This window comes from Phyllobates terribilis, unplaced genomic scaffold (genome assembly GCF_046119375.1).
Source record: "Phyllobates terribilis strain yellow unplaced genomic scaffold, ASM4611937v1 Scaffold_1__5_contigs__length_1240528914, whole genome shotgun sequence".
Taxonomy (NCBI): Eukaryota; Metazoa; Chordata; class Amphibia; order Anura; family Dendrobatidae; genus Phyllobates; species Phyllobates terribilis.
Window position 1 is genome coordinate 756,830,225 of NW_027362761.1, and position 24,335 is coordinate 756,854,559.

Below are 24,335 nucleotides of genomic sequence, written 5' to 3' on the forward strand. Positions count from 1 at the left end.
GAGCCAGGGAGAGTAAGGAGCCAGGGAGAGTAAGGAGAGAGGGAGAGTAAGGAGCCAGGGAGAGTAAGGAGAGAGAGGGAGTAAGGTGCCAGGGAGAGAAAGGAGCCAGGGAGAGTAAGGACAGAGGGAGAGTAAGGAGCCAGGGAGAGTAAGGAGAGAGGGAGAGTAAGGAGAGAGGGAGAGTAAGGAGAGACAGGAGAGAGGGAGAGTAAGGAGCCAGGAAGAGTAAGGAGAGAGGGAGAGTAAGGAGAGAGGGGGAGTAAGGAGCCAGGGGGAGTAAGGAGCCAGGGAGAGTAAGGAGAGAGGAAGAGTAAGGAGCAAGGGAGAGTAAGGAGAGAGGGAGGAAAAGGAGCGAGGGAGAGTAAGGAGAGAGGGAGAGTAAGGAGAGACAGGAGAGAGGGAGAGTAAGGAGCCAGGAAGAGTAAGGAGAGAGGGGGCGTAAGGAGCCAGGGAGAGTAAGGAGCCAGGGAGAGTAAGGAGAGAGGGAGAGTAAGGATAGAGGGAGAGTAGTGTAAGGAGCCAGGGAGAGTAAGGAGCCAGGGAGAGTAAGGAGAGAGGGATAGTAGTGTAAGGAGCCAGGGAGAGTAAGGAGCCAGGGAGAGTAAGGAGCCAGGGAGAGTAAGGAGAGAGGGAGAGTAAGGAGCCAGGGAGAGTAAGGAGAGCGGGAGAGTAAGGAGAGAGAGGGAGTAAGGTGCCAGGGAGAGAAAGGAGCCAGGGAGAGTAAGGAGAGAGGGAGAGCAAGGAGCCAGGGAGAATAAGGAGAGAGGGAGAGTAAGGAGCCAGGGAGAGTAAGGAGAGCGGGAGAGTAAGGAGAGAGAGGGAGTAAGGTGCCAGGGAGAGAAAGGAGCCAGGGAGAGTAAGGAGAGGGGGAGAGCAAGGAGCCAGGGAGAGTAAGGAGAGAGGGAGAGTAAGGAGCCAGGGGGAGTAAGGGGCCAGGGAGAGTAAGGAGAGAGGAAGAGTAAGGAGCTAGGGAGAGTAAGGAGAGAGGGAGGAAAAGGAGCGAGGGAGAGTAAGGAGAGAGGGAGAGTAAGGAGAGACAGGAGAGAGGGAGAGTAAGGAGCCAGGAAGAGTAAGGAGAGAGGGGGAGTAAGGAGCCAGGGAGAGTAAGGGGCCAGGGAGAGTAAGGAGAGAGGAAGAGTAAGGAGCTAGGGAGAGTAAGGAGAGAGGGAGGAAAAGGAGCGAGGGAGAGTAAGGAGAGAGGGAGAGTAAGGAGAGACAGGAGAGAGGGAGAGTAAGGAGCTAGGAAGAGTAAGGAGAAAGGGGGAGTAAGGAGCCAGGGAGAGTAAGGAGAGAGGGAGAGTAGTGTAAGGAGCCAGGGAGAGTAAGGAGAGGAGAGTGAGCACCTGTGGAGTTTGTTATTTATTGTAGTTTATACAGCTTGGGGCCCACTTCCCTGATATTGGACAACCCCTTTAAGATAAGAAGCTAAACCCAGAAGTGGCTACTTGCATAACTGGCATCTGTAAATATCTATACTATAAAATTAAAACATTATTATTTGTCCGGCACTAAAAACAATATAAAAAGGAAAAATAAATAAATAAAAAAATATTTAAAAAGATGTATGTATCCCAAAACGATACAAATAAAGACTACAACTCAAACTATAAAAACAAGGCCTCACACGGCCGCTGAGACATCATAAAATAGTTATGGCTCTGGGAACAAAGCGACACAAAAACTATTTCTTTTTATAAAGATAAAAATGTGTTTATTGAGAAGAAAAAAAAGGTTGTGCGGGTAGTAAAACCTAAAACTCTATAAAACGAAGCAAGAAAATGAACTCGGTCAACGCTGTAAAAACAAACAACCACACTTCCCTCGCCAGCCCCATTGGCCATTGGTGCGTGCCAGCCTTCTCCTAGCAGGTCACTTGGTTGGAGGGGGACTCTACTTAAAGGAAATGTCCTAAAAGTTTGCTGCAATTCCTGAAGCGTTCAGCAGGAGCCCCCGACAGAGAGTTGCACAGGCTGAACGTGTCAGGAAGAGATGGGCGGGCTGGAAAGCAGAAGCCTAGGGTCTCCTCATAGACCTGCCCTTCTTCCACCATGACACCCTGGGCTTGGTGACGTCACGTGGAGCGGCTCCGCTCGCTGCATTGTGCTGGATGGTGCCCGCTGAGCGCGGTGACGGATGAGCCCGGGCACTGGTACATTGCTGTGCCCGGTGTGGACGTAGTGCTTGGCAGGCACGGGCTGTGCACCGCTCTCCATGATGAAAGATCCGCTATTACAGGGCTCTGCTGCGGTTCTACCCGGCGCCTCGCTACAGCGGACCTGCAAGTTCCTGGTGCTATACTGCGCCCTGCACCTCAGTATTACGCTGCTCTACTACATGTTCGGAGGGGAGACGACCCTCATCATTGAGCGCCAGCAGTTCCGGCAGAAAGTGAACTCTTCTGTTGGTCCCCTGGTCTTTGTGCTGGCCACAGCAGAGCAACATGCCAGTCTGGCGTCCACCAGCAGTGCCCCCGCCGTGGAGCTAGCGGGCTGCCCGGACACCTCTCCGCTCCTAGGTAAGCTGCTGTTTACGGGGTCTACCAGGCAGTGCCATGAGGCTGCACATGGCCAGGGTGACCTTACACCTTCTACAGCTCCCCCTGGCACCCATCAATATCGGATCAAATCTAGATCCTTAGTAACCACCTGGCACAGGTTAGAGGATGCCAATGTATAGAAGTGTGCCAGAAGCATGGATCCCTATGCAGCCATGTCCTGGGGGCAAAGGGCACAATTTCTGGCCAGCTTTAATCAATGCACCCACCCTACATGTCAGGGATTACCCTTAAATGGCCAGCGTAGACTTCCATATTTAAAGGGACCCAGATTGAATTCAATCATCAATACATTTGGATGGCACAAATCAGTTATTGAAAGAAGTTGTCCAGTACTTTAGATTGCCCCCCCCCCCCCCCCCCCCCCAATGTATCGTCCCAGGGCCTCTAAGGATTTTTGTAATTAGCTTACGTTGCAGATACTGCCTGTGAGCGGCGCTATCGGTGGTTGCTCACAGGCATCATGTGACTTAGCGCTGGGGTTCCCGCAGTGGCTGCTGGGTTGTGGGCAGGGTGAGGCAGAGCGCGCAGTGGATGCCGGGTGTGATGCGCGGGGTAACCCGCGTTCCACCGGTGGCGGCTGGGTTGTGGGCGGGAAGAGGGACCTCCGGCTGCAGCTTGGACTTGTGACATCAGCGGATGTCCGAGCCGGCTGCAGCCGGGGGTCACGTGATGCCTGTGACCGGCCAGTGATGGCGCCACTCACAGGCATTATCTGCACCGTAACCTAATTACAAAAATCCTTAGGGGCCCCGGGCGGATACATTGGGGGAGTGGGGTAATATAAAGTACTGGACAACTCCTTTAAGCATATGTGTCTTTTTCTTTATGTTTGCTGGATAAATCTGGTTTGTTGCGTTAAAGTTGTCACTCCTAAGCTGTGATCCGCTCACTTGTTTCTTTAGTTATCCACCATAGGGCCCCTTCACACGTCCTGATGATACCGGTACTGGAAAAACCAGTACCGGTGTTATCATAGTTGTGTGTACTTTTGACATACTTGTGTGTATCATCTGTGTGCTGTCTGTGGCACGTACCAGAATAAAATGCCTTGCAGAAAATAGTGAGTTTTATATGTTTAAAAGGTTTGCAAAGACCTTTCATAGAGAGATCTAATTACACAACACCAGGGCACATTATATATAAAAAAAGACACCCTTTAGTGCCTTGTATGTTGACCTAATGTTGCTTTACCCAAAAAATAAATGAAAAAAAACTACATGGAGTCCTCTCCATATATGATAACCAGCAAAGGTAGAGCAAACAGCTGTGAGATGATATTATCAGGCTGGGAAGGTCCATGGTTATTGGGCCCTTCCCAGCCTAAAATGCAAGCCTGCAGCCACCCCAGAACTGGGACATCACATTAGATGCTCCAATTCTCGCACTTTGCCTCCCTCTTCCCGATTTTCCCTGGTGTAGTAGAAATCGGGGTAATGGTAGTTGGGGTTGATATCATCTGTGAATTGTCCAAAACAGCTGACAGCAAACCTTGGGATTAGTAATGGAGATGTGTCTATCGGACACCCCCATTACTAACCCAGTGCTAAAAAGAAAAACACACTCAAAAATACTTTATTTAACAAAAAAACACTCCCCAACCATTTGCCTGGTTCACCAATTTATTAAAAGAAATAAAAATTTCCACGCAGGTCCGCTGTAGTCCACAAATGGAAACCTGAAAAAGAGACATCATGCAGGTCTGACATAGTCCAGCGCTTCACACAATGGTCTGTCAGCCCCATAGCTTATAATGGGTGTTCATGTCTCCATTATGTGTGAATTATTATTATTATTTTTTTTTTTTAATGCATGAATTTTGGGCTAAAAAAATAATTTTTGCAATTGGGTTTCATTAAAAATATTGCACCCTTTGCATTCTATAGCCTTTATTGCAACTATTGCTGGCCGCAGAATGAGTTAACTGAGAATTAGTCAGTGAGCTCCTTCTGCTTATTTGTAACGCTTCTCTTTTTTTCTGATCTGTCTCAGCTGGTTTATGACCTCAGACCACATCAAAATTGAATATGCAAAAAGCCTTATGGTGTCACGTTTTTAATGAAACCCAACTGTAATAATAATTTTTGGTTGTGAAAACACGATTTGAGTAAAAAAAAAAAAAAAAAAAAAATAAAGTCCCCAAAGGTTGACAACTCCTTAAGTATATGATTTTAGGACGTGCTATAGATTATGTCTTCCACGTCTCCAATGTGCTTCCCGATGCAAAGGGTATATTTGCACTGCAGGGCACTGTTGTGCCACAGTGCTTTGTTTAGCTGCCAATTGACACAGTTGTCATTAAGTTTGGTTATTCATTTGCATTGGGGGCTGTTTAACACTAGGACAAATGCCAATATATCCCTTGGTTCTCAAAGAGCAGAAAACTTGGCAATCCAGGAAAAACCATGTACGTTTTTTTTTTTTTTCCACTGTCTGGACTGTATAGCAATAATTGCGGCATGACTGCCGACCACTGGGTATCACGACTCTATGCAGCCAATTCATCATTGTTTTTGCGCCTTTTTTGTTTGTGCCATATTTGTTTTTTCATTTGTTCCTTTTTGTAAGTCCATTTTATGTGTTGTTTTTTTTGTTTGTTTTTTTTTTAGTTCACCATTGTGGGCATAGTTTAGGGTTTCTAGGTGTTTTCACCCTGGTTCATCATTTGTTACGTTTCCAAAAGTCACCAAATTTGACACAAAATCCTCCCAGTGTAATTTTATGTACGCCTGTTGTTATTTTGGTTCAATATTTGCGCTATTTTAGCACAACATGCCTCTTTTTTTTTTTTTTTTTTTTTTTTTTTTGTGCTAAAGTGTCATAAAAAAAAGTTGAAGAGCAGAATAAAGATAATTTCTTACTTTTTTACAAAATGGTGGAAAACTGCAACAAGTACTGCAAGACAAAGAATTGTGACTTAAAAAAAACAAAAAAAACCTCCACAAATGATGGATTGGGGCCAAAATTTTTATGTAACCTAAGGGGTAAAATTGGTAACAATTTTCTTGTGAGCTGAAAGAGAGATTCTCAGAATTTGTAGAGGCGAGGAATACATCAGATGATAGAAAACGAGGCATCACCTCGCAGAAGTCCGCATCTCTTCTTGCCTCATAAAAGATTATGTACCTGGTCAGACGGGTTTTACAAGTTTGAGCACATAGACTGCCCTTACCGAGAGCTGAGAAGACCACCTAGCAGAGAAGTGGCTGTCAGAAACTCATTCACACAGTGATCTGTCCCCTCACCACAGGTCCAAGTGTAACACATCGATGATGCAGGGTGGGCCATCTCTTTTGGATATTTTGTTTTTCATCTTTAAAAAAGCTGCTACCCAAATTGTAAGTGGACTTCCTTTTCTGTTAGGCATTTATGGAATATCCATAGTATACATTATAAGGGTATGTGCCCAAGATGCAGATTTGAAGCAGAAATTTCCTGAGCGTTTTTTGTCTCTCCTTGCCAGAAAAAACACGTGGTTTTTACATGCATTTTTGACGCGTTTTTACATGCGTTTTTGGGGCTAAATAACGTTGGTGGGACATTGCTTAAGCCCTTGGATTATCATAAGAACTGGGGTGAGTATATTGGTTCATTTAAATGATTAAATAATGGGTCTGTTGTATTTCAAATAAAGTGTTTACACTGTGTCTGTGTGTGTCTTTACTTTGTTTGGTCATGAAAAGGTCTGATTGACACCATGAAGGTGCCACTAGGCAAGCATTTTCCCTGGCCATAACTAACCTCTCACAGCTGGTTCGTTAGCTCCTACGTCCCACCTCCCCGATCAGCATTCCGCAGCGCTTTGGACACAACGTATTTATGTTGCGTCCAAAACGCGGAGTTATAATGTCGAGCTTTTGCTGTCGGTAAATGTGAATCCACCGCATATAATGACATTTCAATCGGTCAAAATCTGCAGCGGAAACTAGCGTGTCCACTACAGAAGTTGACATGCTGCGGGTGAGTTTGGGTACGTGGCCACGGTCAGGAGCCGCTGCAGGATTGACGCTGCGTGTTTATACAGCGTCAAACTCGCAGCGTCCAGATGTTACAGAATAGTGGATGGGATCTCTAGAAATCCCATGTCCGCTATGCGTGCATCAGAGGCTGCGAATCACCCGTGGACACTGACATGCAGTGCGTCTTTCAGGACCGCAGCATGTCATATTCTCTTGTGGAGTCGCTTTTTTCCACAACAGAAATTTGACCACTAGAAAGTATTGAATGCGGTAAATCCGCATGGTTCAGTGAACACGTGGATTTACCTGTGTTCAATAGAATGCAGCGTTTTGGACGCAGCAAAAATTTGCTTCCAAAGCGGTGCTACGTCTGAATTATGGGCACAAAGCCTAAAATAAAATAAAAAAAAAAAAATGGCGTGGGCTCCTGCATCATTTTTATAACTAGCAGAGGGAAAGCCGAATGCTGGGGGCTGATAGTAGTAGCCGTGGAAGGGGCCATTAGCCAACAATGTTCTATGGCTATTAATATCAGCCCACAGCTGTTTGTTTAGCCTCTACTGGCTAGATTGCAGGGGGGCCCCAGAAAATAATTGATGTGGGGTCCCCCTATAAAATTTAGCCAGCAAAGGCTAAACTAGACAGCTGCAGGCTGATATTAATAGCCATTGAAGGGGCCATGAATACTAGCCCCCTCCGCGGCTATTAATATCACCCCTCGGCAGTCCCAGAAATGGCGCCTCCATAAGATACGCCAAATTTGACGCTTAGCCTCGCTCTTCCACGCTGCCCTGTAGCGGTGGCCGGGGGTAATGGGGTTGGGGGTTCATGTCAGCCTTGTATTGGCGGCTGACGTGAAGCTCAGGTTAGTAATGGAGGGCGTAAAAAAAAAAAAAAAAAAAAAAAACTTTATTCCTCACCTGTCTGCCGTCAACGACGTAATCCACGTAACGCCAAGGTCACACGACGATCCGGATAATTTCTACAGCTGTGACATCAGCAATCACTGTCACAGCTGTAGAATACAGCACTGTATACTGACAGGGGTGTAAAATCCCCCCCCTGTCAGTATACAGTGCTGCAGGGGGTCACTGGGGTTCATCAACTGATGAGCCCCGGTGAGCTAGAGAGCGTGGGAAAATTCTTGTGAATCTTCCCACTCTCAGCATAAGCTCATCGGTCATGAGACCGATCAGCTGATTACCGGCTTTAGCAATCAGCTAATGGTCACGCGACGTCACCGCAGGTCTTGGAAGCACACTGTGGGGCACGAGGAGGACGGGATAGCATCGCTCAGGAGGACATCGGGGGCCGCCGGAGAGGTGAGTATGAAGGTTTATTTTTACATTTCGATTCTTTTTCTACACTGCCGCTGGCACGGGGGCTGAGAGAAGCTGGCTGCCGCTTCTCCCATCCACACATCTCTCGCTGTTATCAGCCAGAGCAGCGGTCGGGTGAGAGGAGTAGCCGCCTCCTCTCCCGACCCGGGTACCAGCCACGGCGCGATTTTGCGCCTATTGTTTTACATTGAAACACAGCAAATCCGCATGTATAGATATTATACATGCAGATTTGCTGCGATTCAATGCAAGTCAATGGGTGCAAATTCACTGCGGAATCGCGTCTAAATTGGTTGTGCTGCGGTTTGTGCTCCAATGATAATCCGCAGCTTATGCGGATTATTATTGCTAAGCATGGCAGACCTCTTACCAAGCGGTTTTAATGCGTTTCCACGGCTATTTAAATGCCGCGGAAACGCATTAAAACCGCATCGTGTGCACTCAGCAAAAATGTCATTCATCGGTGACAACATTGGCATAAAGATTCAAACCAGCCAGCAACGTAATTCGTTTGGTGACCCCAAAACTTCTTAAAGGGTCTCTTTAGGGCAGGGATATCAAGCTTAAACACACAGAGGGCCAAAATGAAAAACTTGGACAAAGTTGTGGGCCAACCAGTATACAGTCTAGTGGGCCGCACACAGTCCCCCGTACAGCATAATGGTACCCACATAGGGGTGGTGGTTCTGGTGTCGTGGGCCAAATATAATCACTGTGTGGGCCAGATTTGGCCCACAGGACAGAGTTTTTCACATGTATGCTTTAGGATATGTTCACACTGTTTTTTTTTTTTACATGGTTTTTGAAGTGGATCTGCCTCCTCAAAATCCACATTAAAGACCATTTGAAGTGTTTTGTTTATGTGAATCTTACACCAAAATACTCAGTGTGATCATGTTCAACACCAAATGAGTGGGTCCAGGGACTTGAGAAAAAAAATGATGCTTCCATGACCAAGACCAGCACCACTTTTCCTTAGTTAGCAATGCGCCCTTTGTCAGTCTCATGGCATCAACCGAGGCGTCACTTGAGCGATGCAGTTGTTTCTTTGACTTGACTGTTACAAACTGTGAATACTGCAGCTGATCAGCCACTGCTGATTGGCTGCAGTGCTTATGTGACAATGAATGTTGATACCAGTAGGAGACACAACGCTACTAGCAGGGCTGTGGAGTCGGTAAGCCAAACCTCCAACTCCTCAGTTTCCATGACACTGACTCCGATTCCACGACTCCAACTCCCTCATACATGGCTCATGTTTAAGTGATAAATTTACTGTAGCACAGATTCATCTCAGCTAAGATCAGGAATAGGACAGACATTTATAGGACATATCATAACTTTCCCAAATTCTTATGAAAAAATATTACCCACAAACTGCATTGAACTACTGTACCCAACTTATTATATATTTTAGGAGTCAGAGTTGGTCCATTTTATACCGACTCCACCAAAATGGGCTCCAACTCCACAGCCCTGGCTACTGGACTAGAAAGTGAGTATCTGTTTTATTTTTTTAATTTTCTGTTACCTCTCATAGCCCACTGGTAAGCAATTTTCCACTAGTGCATACAGTAGGGAAAAAAGTATTTAGTCAGCCACCAATTGTGCAAGTTCTCCCAGTTGAAAAGATGAGGCCTGTAATTGACATCATAAGTAGACCTCAAGTATGAGAGACAAAATGAGAAAACAAATCCTGAAAAATCACATCTGATTTGCAAAGAATTTTTTTTTTCTTTCAAATTTTGGTGGAAAATAAGTATTTGGTCACCTACAAACAAGCAAGATTTCTGGCTCTCACAGACCTGTAACTTCTTCTTTAAGAGACCCTTCTGTCCTCCACTTATTACCTGTAGTACTGGTACGTGTTTGAACTTATCAGTATAAAAGACACCTGTCCGCAACCTCAAACAGTCACACTCCAAACTCCACTATGTTGAAGACCAAAGAGCTGTCGAAGGACACCAGAAACAAAGTTGTAGCCCTGCACGAGGCTGGGAAGTCTGAATCTGCAATAGGCAAGCAGCTTGGTGTGAAGAAATCAACTGTGGGAGCAATAATTAGAAAATGGAAGACCTACAAGACCACTAATAATCTCCCTCGATCTGGGGCTCCACACAAAAACTCACCCCGTTCGGTCAAAATGATCTCAAGAAGGGTGAGAGAAAATCCCAGAACCACACGGGGGTACATAGTGAATGACCTGCAGAGAGCTGGGACAAACGTTACACTGGCTACCATCCGTAATACACTACGCCGCCAGGGACTCAGATCCTGCAGTGTCGGATGTGTCCCCTTGCTTAAGCTATTACATGTCCGGGCCCGTCTGAAGTTTGCTAGAGAGCATTTGGATGATCCAGAAGAGTATTGGGAGAATGTCATATGTTCAGATGAAACCAAAGTAGAACTGTTTGGTAGAAACACAACTCGTCGTGTTTGGAGGAGAAAGAATGCTGAGTTGCATCCAAAGAACACCATACCTACTGTGAAGCATGGGGGTGGCAACATCATGCTTTGGGGCTGTTTCTCTGCCAAGGGACCAGGACGACTGATCCGTGTACATGAAAGAATGAATGGGGCAATGTATCGTGAGGTTTTGAGTGCAAATCTTCCATCAGCAAGGGCATTGAAGATGAAACGTGGCTGGGTCTTTCAGCATGACAATGATCCCAAGCACACCGCCAGGGCAATGAAGGAGTGGCTTCGTAAGAAGCATTTCAAGGTCCAGGAGTGGCCTAGCTAGTCTTGAGATCTAAACCTTATAGAAAACCTTTTGGAGGGAGTTGAAAGTCTGTGTTGCCCAGCGACAGACCCAAAACATCACTGATCTAGAGGAGATCTGCATAGAGGAATGGGCCAACATACCAGCAACAGTGTGTGCCAAACTTGTGAAGACTTAGGGTATGTACCCACGTAGCGTTTTACAAGCGTTTATGCTGCGGAATTTCTACAGCGTAAACGCTTGTGAAACGCTAGGTAATCCGCCCCCCCATGGTCCCTAAAGGGAATCCGCAAGTTCTATGCCCATGATGCGGATTTTTCCGCAGCGTTTTTGATGCGCGCAAAAATCCGCGGCATGTCAATTAATTTTGCGTTTCCGCAAGCGGAATTGCCTTTGCAGTGCAATAAAAAATGCAAGGCAATTCCGCATGTCGAAAACGCGCGATAAACGCGTGCGGAATTCCGCATGCGTTTTTTCGGGAGAGGACATGCAAAAATTTTCTGCTTCATTTCTGCACCGTGGGCACATAGCCTAACAGAAAACGTTTGACCTCTGTCATTGCCAACAAAGGATATATAACTAAAGTATTGAGATGAACTTTTGTATGTGACCAAATACTTATTTTCCACCAAAATTTGAAAAAAATTTCTTTCCAAATCAGACAATGTGATTTTCAGGATTTTTCTCATTTTTGTCTCTCATAGTTGAGGTCTACCTATGATGTCAATTACAGGCCTCTCTCATCTTTAAGTGTGAGAACTTGCACAATTGGTGGCTGACTAAATACTTTTTCCCCCACTGTAACTCATGAGAAGACATGCTCACATAAGACCAATTCCACACATCTGTGTGTCACGGTCCGGGAACTGTCTGTCTGGTGGTCTTTTGACAAGAACTTGACAGCCTCATATGACATGCTGTCAACTTTGAGTCAGGAGACCCTGATGCACAGACTGATGGTGGGTCTCCTGTTGGACCCTCTCATGTGAGGCTGTCAAGTTCAGGTCAGGACAGTCCGTGTATCACAGTTTGTGCTCAGATCATGACACCCTGGTATGCAAATGTGGCATTAGGCCCCAATTAATCAAGGCTGGTGTTTTAGACTGAAGGGGGGCCTTTATCGCCATTTCTTGCACTTGTGGGTCTAAGGTCTCTTTTCACAAGGGTTATCGTAATCAGAAGAAAGTGAAAAAAAAAGTGCAAGCGTTTCCATTCTGCTTTTTTTTTCTGTGTAGGCTCCTACTAATTTTGGCTTACAAATACTGATCCACTCTACTAATTAAAGTGTGTGAAAGTAGCGCTCGCCCGTGCCCACAACTAGAGGATCGTACTTGTGGATTCTCCATGGATTTCACGCCTCATGTTGGAAGAGGTGAAAATATTCATTAGAAATTGACATACGACAGATCAAAAAATTCACATCACAGGTCCATTCCCATGCATAAAAATGCCAAAGCATATACCGTATATTCCGGCGTATAAGACGACCTGGTGTATAAGACGACCCCCCTACTTTCCTGTTAAAATATAGAGTTTAGGATATATTCACCGTATAAGACTACCCCTTTTCCAACGCATACCAAACACCGGTAAAAATTAAAAAAAAACAGATTTGAATTTAACATGGTCCTTTTTTAATTTAAATTCTTATGACATGCAGGTATATAGCAGGAAAACTGTGACTCATAAACATATTAAAATAGGGGGGACCCCACGTCATTTTTTGGGGGGGTCCCCCATTCTAATAGCTAGTAAAGGCTAGGTATTCAGCTGGGGGCTGATATTAGTAGCCTGGGAAGCTCCGTGGGTATTACCCCCTTCCCAGACTTCAAACATCTGCCCCAGCCGTCTGCTTAACCTCCGCTAGAGACTATAATGATGGTGGATCCCACGCCAATTTTCTTTTTAAAAAATCCTTTATTTTAACACTAAATGACAATTGAGGGGTTAATAAAGATGCAGTCCCTAAATTATTATTAATTTTGTAATTAATTTTTCCCAAAAATGTTGACGTGGGCTTCGCCATATTTTTGTGTCCAGCCAGGTACAGCAGGCAGGAACGGGCTGCCCCCAACCACCAGCTGCCTATTTGTACCTGGCCGGACACAACAATATAGGGAAGCCCTTTTTTTTTTAAATTATTTCATGAAATAATTAAAAAAAAAAAAGACGTGGGGCTTCGCCCTATTTTTGTGTCCAGCCAGGTACAACTAGGCAGCTGGGGGCTGGAATCTGCAGCGCAGGGAGGCCCAAGCTTTCTGCCCCCCCCCCCGCTGCAAATTGCAGTCCGCAGCCGCCCCGGAAAATGGCGTGTTCATAGAAGCGCCATCTTCTGGCGCTGTACCCAACTCATCCAGGGCCCTGGTGCGGTGGCTCACTGGGTAATAAAGGGGTTAAGGCCAGCTTGGCATTATCAGCTGGCCCTAAGCCCGAAATTCATGGGGTCACGCCAATATTAGACATGACCGCCATGAATTTCTAGTAAAGTAATTAAAAAAAACACAACACCCAGAATAAAGTCCTTTAATTGAAATAAACACACAATTTTTTAATGTTCTAAATTAAACCATACTTGCCATCACGCCCATTCCAGCTGAAGCCAACGATCTCCTGCAATAAAAGTAAAATAATAAAGCAACCTCATCCTTACCTTTCCATGGTTCCCAGGACCGGTCCAGCTCTGCTACATTCACATGACAGGCTGCACCGCAGCAGAACGCTGCCGTTCAGCTTGCCATGCGGCAGACCCTGAGAAGCGCAGGCATGCTTGTGCTCCTCAGTGTCTGACTGTGACGGCATTCAGATGAGCCGAGATCATGTCCAATGAACTCGGCTCACCTCATGCACGTCACTGACAGCGTGGGAAAATTCTCCTGCTCCCCGCATGCGCAGTAGAAGTTTCCCACGCTGTCAGTGACGGACGTCCAGGAGGTGAGCTGAGTTCATTGTCGGCTCATCTGGATGCCGTCACAGCCAGACACTGCAGAGCGCAAGCATGCCTGCGCTTCTCAGTGTCTGCGGGATGACAGGCTGGATGGCGGCGTTCTGCTGCGGTCCAGCCTGTCATGTGAATGTAGCAGAGCTGGACCGGTCCTGGGAACCATGGAGAGGTAAGGATGAGGTTGCTTTATTATTTTTCTTTTATTGCAGGAGATCGTTGGCTTCAGCTGGAATGGGCGTGATGGCAAGTATGGTTTAATTTAGAACAATAAAGAATTGTGTGTTTATTTCAATTAAAGGACTTTATTCTGGGTGTTTGTGTTTTTTTTTTAACTTTGACTATGGGGTTAGTAATGGGGGTGTCTTATAGACGCCTCTCCATTACTAACCTGGGCTTGATGTCAGCTGGCATTATAAGCTGACATCAACCCCAGCCCTATTACCCCCTGCCACCGCACCAGGGCAGCGTGGAAGAGCGAGGCTAAGTGCCAGAATTGGCGCATCCTATGGATGCGCCATTTCTGGGGCGGCTGACGGCTGGTGTTTCTAGCCTGGGAGGGGGCCAATATTCATGGCTCCCTTCCTGGGCTATTAATATCAGCCCCCAGCTGTCTGCCTAGCCTTTGCTAGCTATTAAATTAGGGGGGACCCCACGTCATTTTTTTGGGGGGGTCCCCCATTTTAATAGCTAGTAAAGGCTAAGTATTCAGCTGGGGGCTGATATTAGTAGCCTGGGAAGCTCCGTGGGTATTACCCCCTTCCCAGGCTTCAAACATCTGCCCCAGCTGTCTGCTTAACCTCCGCTAGAGACTAAAATTAAGGGGAACCCCACGCCAATTTTTTTTTAAATAAATCCGTTATTTTAACACTAGATGACAAGTACAGTAACCAGCACTGTCACTGTACTTCTTATATATGTGACTGACATGTTTCTATCTATCTAATCTATGTGTGATGCTCTATCTTTCTGTTATAAATTGTCGGGTACAGATGCTGAATTGCCGGCCGGCTTTTTTAAAGAGACAGTGCATGAAAACACTAATTTGTTTTAATAAATCCTTTACACTAAATGACAAGTACAGTAAGCAATACTGTCACTGTACTTCATATATATGTGACTGACATGTTTCTATCTATCTAATCTATGTGTGATGCTCTATTCTTTCTATTCTAAATTGTCGGGTGCCGGCTTATGCCGCTGCTGAATTGCCGGCTTTTCATATATTGTCACAGAAGCGATGCGAACTTCCCTGCTCCGGACACAGCGCAGCGCTTCTGTGACAAGTGAAAACTGTCGGCACAGAAGTCCTGCGCTGTGTCCGGAGCTGGGAATACGCAGCGATGTGTCAGTTTCAGCACAGAAGCGCTGACTGTCTGGACCTACCGCCGCCGTATTTTAACTCCCTCCACCTTATATTAACTCCGACATGGCAGGGATACGGCCACGGCAGCTTATTAACACCCCCAGAGTATCCCCGCATGTCAATTTCTGAAAGTTCAAAAGCATTACCGGCGTATAAGACGACCCCAGACTAGACAGAAGATTTTTCAGTCTTCAAAAGTCGTCTTATACGCCGGAATATACGGTAGATAAGATTTTATAACAGCTCATTTACATTCCTGGTATTGGGTCGTCACAGATTTTAACTGTGCAGGTTAACTGTTAAAATCTGCAATATTTCCTCCTCATGTGCCCTTCCGATCTTGGTAATAATTGTTATAAGAAGCAACATTGCGCAAAATCATTTACATAGGTCAATGACTACTTCAGGCGATAGATCATTTACAGACATTTTGATTGCCTTTTTGTGGATGGGTGGTTTAGGCTTTAAAAAGCTTTTTTTTAATGTGCTTAACCCCTTAAAGTGGAAGGCGTTTTTTTTTATTTTTATGCTTTTGTAATCTCTTACTCCTTACTGGAACCACACTTTTTTTTTTTTTCTTGTCTACATCGCCATATAAGGGCTTTTTTTTTTGCAGAATGAATTGTAGTTTTAAATGGCACAGATCACTTTGGTATACTGAAAAGCAGTTGAAGGGTACCTGATGGTGAATACATGCTGCCCAAACCAGGGCTGTGGAGTCTGTAAGCCAAACCTCCGGCTCCTCAATTTCCTTGACACAGACTCCAATTTCAACTCCGACTCCACGACTCCGACTCCTACATACATGGCTCATGTTTAAGTGATAAATTTACGGTAGCACAGATTAATCTCAGCTAAAAGTCTAGACCACAGGTCTCAAACACGCGGCCTGCAGGCTGTGGCCCCTGAGGCGGCTTTATGCGGCCCGCAGACACAGACCCCTTGACGGTCCCGACCTGGTCCAGGAGGAGCCACCGACAGCAGCGCTACATTGCCGCGTAGAGACAGTCTCCCAGCACAGCATTTCCAATGCCAGCCGCCGGCCAATCAGAAGCCAGCAGCTGATATCTGCGTCCCAGCGCAGCGGCGTATGACGTCACTGCCATGCGCAGATGTCAGATGCTGGCCTCTGATTGGCTGGTGCCTGGCATTGGAAATTCTGTGCAGAGAGCCAGTCTCTGCGCCGCATTGCAGCGCTGCTGTCGGCGGCTCCTCCTGGACCAGGTCAGGATGTTCAAGGGGTCTGAGGTTAGGATGGTGCACATTACTGCAAGATAGGGATCACTAGGATGGGGCACATTACTGCAAGGTGGGGACCAGAATGGGGCAAATAACTACAAGATGGGGACCACCAGGATGGGGCACATTACTGCAAGATGGGGACCACCAGGATGGGGCACATTACTGCAAGATGGGTACCACCAGGATGGGGCACATTACTGCAAGGTGGGGACCACCAGGATGGGGCACATTACTGCAAGGTGGGGACCACCAGGATGGGGCACATTACTGCAAGGTGGGGACCACCAGGATGGGGCACATTACTGCAAGGTGGGGACCACCAGGGTGGGACACATTACTGCAATTTGGGAACCACCAGGATGGGGCACATTACTAGATGTTTGCCAGAATTACTATATGGTGCTAATTGTAAAACAATATTACTGTATGTGGCCAATTGGAGAAAACAACATTGTAAAAATAAAAAAAAAATTAAAAATAAAGCATGAAAAAATATTTTGCCACTAAAAATGCTGTTTTATATATAAACTAAAGTAAACACTAAAAAGTGCACGTTTATTATCGCCACATTCGTAACGACCCGAGCTATAAAAAAATAAACAAAGCCAAAATGTTCAGACGGAGTATACAAAAAAAAATGGTATCACTAAAAATGTCACTTTGACCTGCAAAGAATGCGGCCCCCAAATTCAAATTTCTTCCATGCGCTGCCCATATACCCAGCCGAGTTTGAGACCCCTGGTCTAAACCCTTAGATCAGGAATAGGACTGACATTTATAGGACATTTCATAACTTTCACAAATTCTTATGAAAAAATATTCCCCACAAACTACATTGAACTACTGTACCCAATTTATTATATATTTTTGGAGTTGGTCCATTTTATACCGACTGACTCCACAGCTCTGGCCCAAACCACTAGCAGCATGTATCGGACACTGAATACACCTCTATGGACCAAGGCATTATAGGCACTCCCAAAGCAATAAGAACCTATACATAGAACTGGAGCAAAGGCCAGAATAGTGCTAAAAATTCCAATTTTATTAGATACAATATTTTAAAAATATAAAGACGTGACCATTAAAAAGAGAATTAGACAGAAAGGCTAGCCAAACATATAATAATGGCCATGTGTGAACATGCTCTTACATGCTGCATGCACACCAATTCACATTCCAGTTCAGTTCTTCAGGTTTTTTCAGTCTAATGTGCACAAGTGCATATAGGGGTTTGGCCGCCCTTTTCCTGAGCTGGAAAGTTTATTCATCTTGCTTCCCAGGTCTCTGTATCCTCTAGTGGTTCAACCTCTCATCCCTTACCCACATGCATGTCACTTGACAAACGGTAAGGTTTTAAATATTAGAGTTAGGACTGTCCCAAATAGGGTCACCGTGACGAGGCAGGATGGCTTTCGCATTATTTTGATCAAACTTATGTTAACTAAGTACGCTTTATTATTTTCATGCACTATTCCGATTTATTTATTGTAGGGTATTTGTGTATTGTGTTTCTGTCTTTTGTTTTTTTTTCTGTTCAATGGCCATGTGTGAACATGCTCTTACATGCTGCATGCACACCAATTGACATTCCAGTTCAGTCCTTCAGGTTTTTTTAAATCATTTTTCAAGCTGTTGTTATAAAGTATTCTAATTTACTGAGATAATGACTTTTGTGTTTTCATTGGCTGTAAGCCATAATCATCAACATTAACAGAAATAAACACTTGAAATAGATCACTCTGTAATGACTCAATATAATATGAGTTTCACTCATGAAGAACTTAAATAAATTAACTTTTTGATGATATTCTAATTTAGTGAGAAGCACTTGTATGTGCATATGTAGCAGAGCTGTGTGTGTATAATACACACTGCATATAGACACCTACAGTAGATTTATTACCTCTGTAGTCTACCCTGATATATTTAAAATTAGTATTAATGACCCCTCCACTTTACAACGTCAGGGAAGTTATAATCAACAAACCTGGGGTGTTTCTTAATATGAGGTGCGTCTTATTCCTTCCATAGAAGATCATACCAGGTAGGACAAAGTGTATATAAAGTTATAAAATCATTATACTATCGATTTTAATGAAAAAAGCTTGTTAGTGATGCTGTGTATCACTAACAAAGCAGTGGGGGTAGGGTACATAGCAACTAGGATGTGACAGGTTCCCTTTAGAAAGTGATAGTCTTAAAAACCAAGATCATAATGAAAACTGCAGCTTATCACCCTAAAAACAAGCCCTTATACAGGTATAGCTCTTAGAATATAATGACCTAAAAACACAAGTTATTTTAAGTGGTTTCATTGGGCAAAGCCGACCCAAATATTATAAGTTATTATAATTTTACCACAGAAAATTGGGAAAACTTATTGACTCTAGAATAAGCCTAGGCGGGGAAATGCAGCAGCTGCTGGTAAATTTCCCAATCCTGGTAGGCATGGCCCCCTCTTCCCCAATCCTGGTAGGTATGGCCCCTTCTTCCCCAATCCTAGTAGGCATGGCCCCTTCTTCCCCAATCCTAGTAGGCATGGCCCCCTCTTCCCCAATCCTGGTAGGCATGGCCCCCAATCCTGGTAGGCATGGCCCCCAATCCTGGTAGGCATGGCCCCCTCTTCCCCAATCCTGGTAGGCATGGCCCCCAATCCTGGTATGCATGGACCCCTCATCCCCAGTCCTGGTAAGCATGACTCCCCCCATCACTGCACACATGAAAAAATAAACACTTCTACTCACCTTCCTTCCCTCTGCTCTAGCACTACATCCTGTTCTGCCAGCAGCTGATCTCGGCATGTGATCAGCGCATGACGTCACTGCCATGCGCCCTCAGACGCTGAGGTGAGCTGCGGGGATGTTCACTCCTCTCCACGCCGGGACTATGGCCGTGGAAAGGAGTGAATATGCATTTTCTTTAATGGCATTCAGTGTCGGCAGCAGCCGCAGCTCCTGCTGTGGTCAGCAATCGTCTGTGCCCGCTACTAAAGAGAATGAATATTCACTCTTCTCCACGCCTATGGGAGTGAATATTCATTCTCTAATAGCGGGCACAGAGGATCACTGAGCCGCAGCAGGAGGCCGGCGGCTGCGGCTACAGCGTGCTCTATTAAAGAAAATGAATATTCATTCCCTCCTCTCCCATGGGCATGGAGAAGAGTGAATATTCATTTTCTTTTGCAGCATGCACATGTGGTAGCTGCAGCAGCCGTCTACTGCCTGTGCACCGCTCCTCCGCCGCCGCAATTTCTCCCTTCCACAGCCAGCATATATATACAGTAAGAATATACTTGAGTATAAGCCGATGGGGGCTTTTTCAGCCTAAAAAAATGTGCTGAAAAAGTCAGCTTATACTCGAGTATATCAATTTAACATTGCCATAATTGTCAATAAAATTGTCTGTTATGTTTTACAGTAAATACTGTAATAGAAAAAATGCTACATTCCAGGGTTCTTTTTCTATTCCACTCACCAAGAAGGAGTTAATAAGTTGCTTGAAGGGGTTTTCCCATGAAAAAAGTTAATTTTAATTAACATTTTAATCAATAGGTCTTTGAATAAATTCCACAATTAAATGTGTTTTAAAAAAAATGTTCCTGTGCTGAGATAATCTTATACATGTGCCCCTGCTGTGTACTGTGTAATGACTGTGTCTGACCGTGCAGGAACATGGTCTGATCATACCATATCTCCTGGGCAGGGGAGGAAACAAAAGTGTACAGACAGGATTGCAGCTGCTTTCTTCTTTGAGATAAAACATTGCTTAAAAACAGGCAGTGAAATGTTTTGCCTCACAGAAAGCTCTGATTCTATCTGTATACTCTTTTGCTTCCTCCTCTGCTCAGGAGATGTGGTATGATCAGACCATGTTCCTGCACGGTCAGACACAGTCATTACACAGTACATAGCAGGGGTACATTTATAAGATTATCTCAGCACAGGGACATTATTCTTCTTAATACATCCAATTGTGGAACTTATTTTATTCCAAGATCTATTAATTAAAATGTACTTTAGTTTGTGGGACAACCCCTTTAATCTATAAGTACCACAAAGTGGTGAAATTGACATCTCCAAGTGCATCCAATAGTATAATTCGATCCTTCGCGTTTCAAACTGTAAACCAGTTTTTAGTCATGGGAACTGGTTTACAGTTTGAAATGCGTAGGATCGAATTATACTGTAGGATGCATTTGGAGATGTCAATTTCCCTTTTAATTGTTTTGGAATACTAATTTTTTTTTTTTTTACCTGGACATGTGGCTGGAGGATTTTCCTATTGGTTTCGTACAGAGTCGACCTGCAGGAGTGGCTTCCGTCCGTGTCGATGATCAGTGTTTTCAGCAGGGTTGAGCTCGTTTTTCTCAGTAATAAGTTGGTGCTAGAATAGAGGGAAACCATGTAGAGCTGTTCAGGGTGACACCAAATAGAAAGGAGCTGTAGCGGATTAAGAAAAAAAAATAGTAAGGGGAACAGAAGGAGTGAAATGGCAAAAACTGTTAAATTTTGACCTGGTAATGGATCCTTTTTAAGTAACCTCGGCAATTCTGTGATTGTGGGCCTGGTACCAATGGGTCAAGAAAGACCTTGGATGTCACTGTGGACAGTGGCATCTAAGTGGTTAAAATGCCGTTCCAGCTGCAGGGAGTATTCGAGATATTTCCAGAACTGGTCACTAAGGGGTAAATAAAATACCTGGTCAACTCCTTTTATAAAGTGCTATTTCCATTTTGGCAAGGTCTAACATATTCACGGCACAGGTAATAACTTGCTGAGATGCCCCACTAGAATGGACTGGTGGCCCTATATGAGGCTGTTTAATCACAGGGTCTACAGATAAGTACAGTGCAATCTGATGCCCTTCAACATATGTTTATATCCGTATTTTGAGGCTATAGTTGGTTGGATTTGGATTGAATGCAACCTGCCACTCTTTTAGGGGTTGATGACGCTACTAATGACTAGAGGTTATGAGTTTCTCCATTGCCGATCTCATCAAATGAATCACCCTGAATGTTCTCCCCTTTATTTCTTTCCCCTTTGACACCCCTCCCTTGATTATCATCTCGGTACTATAGTACTATTAGTATGGAATTTGCTCTATCTGTGATTCCATATATTTTTATGCACTATGTTGAATAGCTTGTTTGAATCACTAGTGTTATCAATTTATACAAGCCTGGGAACAATAATCTAATATATTTGGTATTCCTTGATACTAGTAGCTGTCTTGATACACCTCAGCCTAGGGTATATTTGGGACATCTTTAGGGATATCCATCGAGGAGCGAGGGCGCCGTATTGCATCCAAGCTAGGGTGCCATTTTTTGTGTGGCAAAAAATAACTCCTATTGTGTGCGTTTTTTTTTTTATATTATCTAGTGTTGTGACACTATTTTCAAGATGCAATATGCACCACATTAAGGCCTAAATACAAATGTGCCCTGGTGTGGGCGTTGCATTTCTGGGACTTTAAGACTGTCAAATATCAAGACTATCTATATGTTAGACACTTGATCAGCTGTTTATGTTGACTATCTGAGATATTTTTCATAACAGGCGAATTAAGGTTATTATTGTGACCCACTGGTTTTTTTTTTGGCCATATATTTTCTGATTTTGCTGTGAGTGGTGTTGGCATCTATGGTAACCAGGGGAGGAGTCCTGAGGAGATAATTTGCATATTCCCACTGCATTTTGGGGTAAGTGAAGAGTCTCCGCGAGCTCAAAGAACACTGGATTTTGGCTGTTGGAGCTGAAAAGAGGACATCGGTAAACCGCGCGCCGGGAGGCGCGCGCATTTTGAAGCTTTTTTCACTGTTTTCAGAACATTACAGTAAGAACATGGAAGAGTCCAGGAGCCATTTGGTGAGCTGCATATCCTGCTACATGTTCACAGACTTGCCAGTGGAAAAGCCAAACTTCACATGCCAGAAATGCAAGCTTGTGTCCCTGTTGGAGGAAAAGTTGCGAAATCTAGAAGAGAGGTTAACTACCTTGAAAATCATTAAGGAAGGTGAAGAGTTCTTAGACAGAGCAGAATTACCTCTTCATGATTCAGAAAGAGAAGAAATTCGAACTGCACCTGACGAAACAGAGGAATGGAAGCATGTGACCCACAGAAGCAGGAGGATCGAGAGGCAGTCAGCACCCATACTGCTCAGGAACCAGTACCAGGCTCTCACGCAGGAGAACCATGAAGAAATACCGCAAAATAAGACTTTGCCAGCAATGAATAACCTTGTAAGCCCTCAGAATCCTCCTGGATGGAGAAAGAAGAATGTTGTGAAGAAAAAACGGAGAGTGGTGGTCATGGGGGATTCCCTGCTAAGAGGAACAGAGGCCGCTATCTGCAGACCAGACATAACCTCAAGAGAAATGTGCTGTCTTCCAGGAGCAAAAATTAAAGATGTGTCTGACAGGATATCAAGACTCTTCAGACCTACAGATCACTACCCATTCCTGCTAATACATGTGGGGACAAATGACACCGCAAGAAAGGACCTGGAAACCATCTGCAGTGACTTTGAAGACTTAGGCAAGAAAGTGAAAGAATTGGGAGCGCAGGTGGTCTTCTCATCCATCCTCCCAGTGGATGGCCATGGAACAATGAGGTGGAATAAGATTCTACAGGTGAACAACTGGCTACGTCGATGGTGCCGTCAACAAGGATTTGGATTTCTGGATCACGGAATGAATTACCTATACGATGGACTACTTGCTAGAGATGGGGTGCACCTTACGAAGACTGGAAAACGTGTATTTGGAAGTCGCCTTGCTACACTCATCAGGAGAGCTTTAAACTAGAACAATGTGGGAAGGGAAGCAAAAGGCCAGAAAAAGCCATACAGCTGACAAATACTATTGAGATCTCTGCTACTGGAAGTGGAAAGGAAGAACAAAGACAAAACTATTTAAATAATAAAAATATGGGAGGAAGAGAAACCAATCACAAACTAAAATGTTTTTATACAAATGCACAAAGCATGGGCAACAAACAAGGAGAATTAGAACTACTAATGCAGGAAAAGTAATATGATGTCATTGGAATCACTGAAACTTGGTGGGACGATACACATGATTGGAATACAAGGCTAAAAGGATACAACTTATTTGCAAGAAACAGACTTGATAAACGAGGAGGAGGTGTCGCATTGTATGTTAGAAAAGCGTATATCTGCACAGAGATTGAAGCTTCAGAGACTGGGAGTTCTGTGGAAACTGTTTGGGTAAGAATACAAGGAGAGAACAACGGAAAGGACACCATTGTAGGCATTTACTACAGGCCACCTGGGCAAGCTGAAGATATGGATGAACTCTTTATGTATCAAATGACCAAGTTCTCCAAAAAATATGACGTAGTGGTCATGGGAGATTTCAACTATCCAGACATTTGTTGGGAATCTCTCTCAAGTAAAACTAACAGGTCAAGCAAATTCTTATCCTCTCTTGCTGACAACTTTATCTTCCAAAAGGTAGGGGAGAAAACAAGGGGATCTGCTACTTTGGATCTAATCCTTATAAACAGGGAGGAAATGGTTGAGGAGGTAAAGGTGGCTGGGACCCTAGGAGGCAGCGATCATGCTATTATAGAATTTTGGATAACTAGAGGAGGAAGACATGTGAAGACTCAAACTTCAAGGTTAGATTTTAGAAAGGCAGATTTTAAGAGACTCAGAAAGAGAATAGGAGGGATCCAATGGCTGGATGTCCTTAAGGACAAAAATGTCCAGGAAGGATGGGAAATTTTTAAAAATGAGATTCTCAAAGCACAATCGTTAACAATCCCGAAAAGTAGGAAGAATGGGAAGCATTTAAGGAAACCAGGATGGATGAACACAGAACTTAAACACATGCTAAAAAGAAAGAAAGAAATGTTTATTAAATGGAAAGAGGGAGGCATATCTAAAGAAGATTATAATGCAGTCTGCAGATCCTGCAGGGCACGTATCAGGTTAGCTAAAGCTGACAATGAATTAAGGCTTGCAAGAGATGTCAAAAGCAATAAAAAAGGATTTTGGGGGTATGTCAAAAGTAAAAGAAAAGTCAAAGATGCTATAGGATTTTTACAGGATGAAAATGGAGAAATGGTAAGAGAGGATGTTGAGAAGGCCGAACTTTTTAACTCCTATTTTGCATCTGTTTTCTCTCAGAAAGAAAATGTAACATCAACTAATCTTCACTGTCCTTTTAAAGGAATAGAAGAATC

General features: G+C 44.4%; 1 protein-coding gene across 1 annotated transcript in view; it reads left to right on the forward strand.

Moving 5' to 3' along the window:
- Positions 1-1,918: 1,918 nt before the first annotated feature.
- B4GALT1 (beta-1,4-galactosyltransferase 1) overlaps positions 1,919-24,335 on the forward strand; it is a 114,930-nt gene continuing 92,513 nt past the window's right edge. The window contains exon 1 of the mRNA XM_073636911.1: positions 1,919-2,515. Within this exon, the coding sequence (XP_073493012.1) occupies positions 2,212-2,515 (304 nt within the window). The 5' untranslated portion in view covers positions 1,919-2,211. The remainder of the gene's footprint in view (positions 2,516-24,335) is intronic.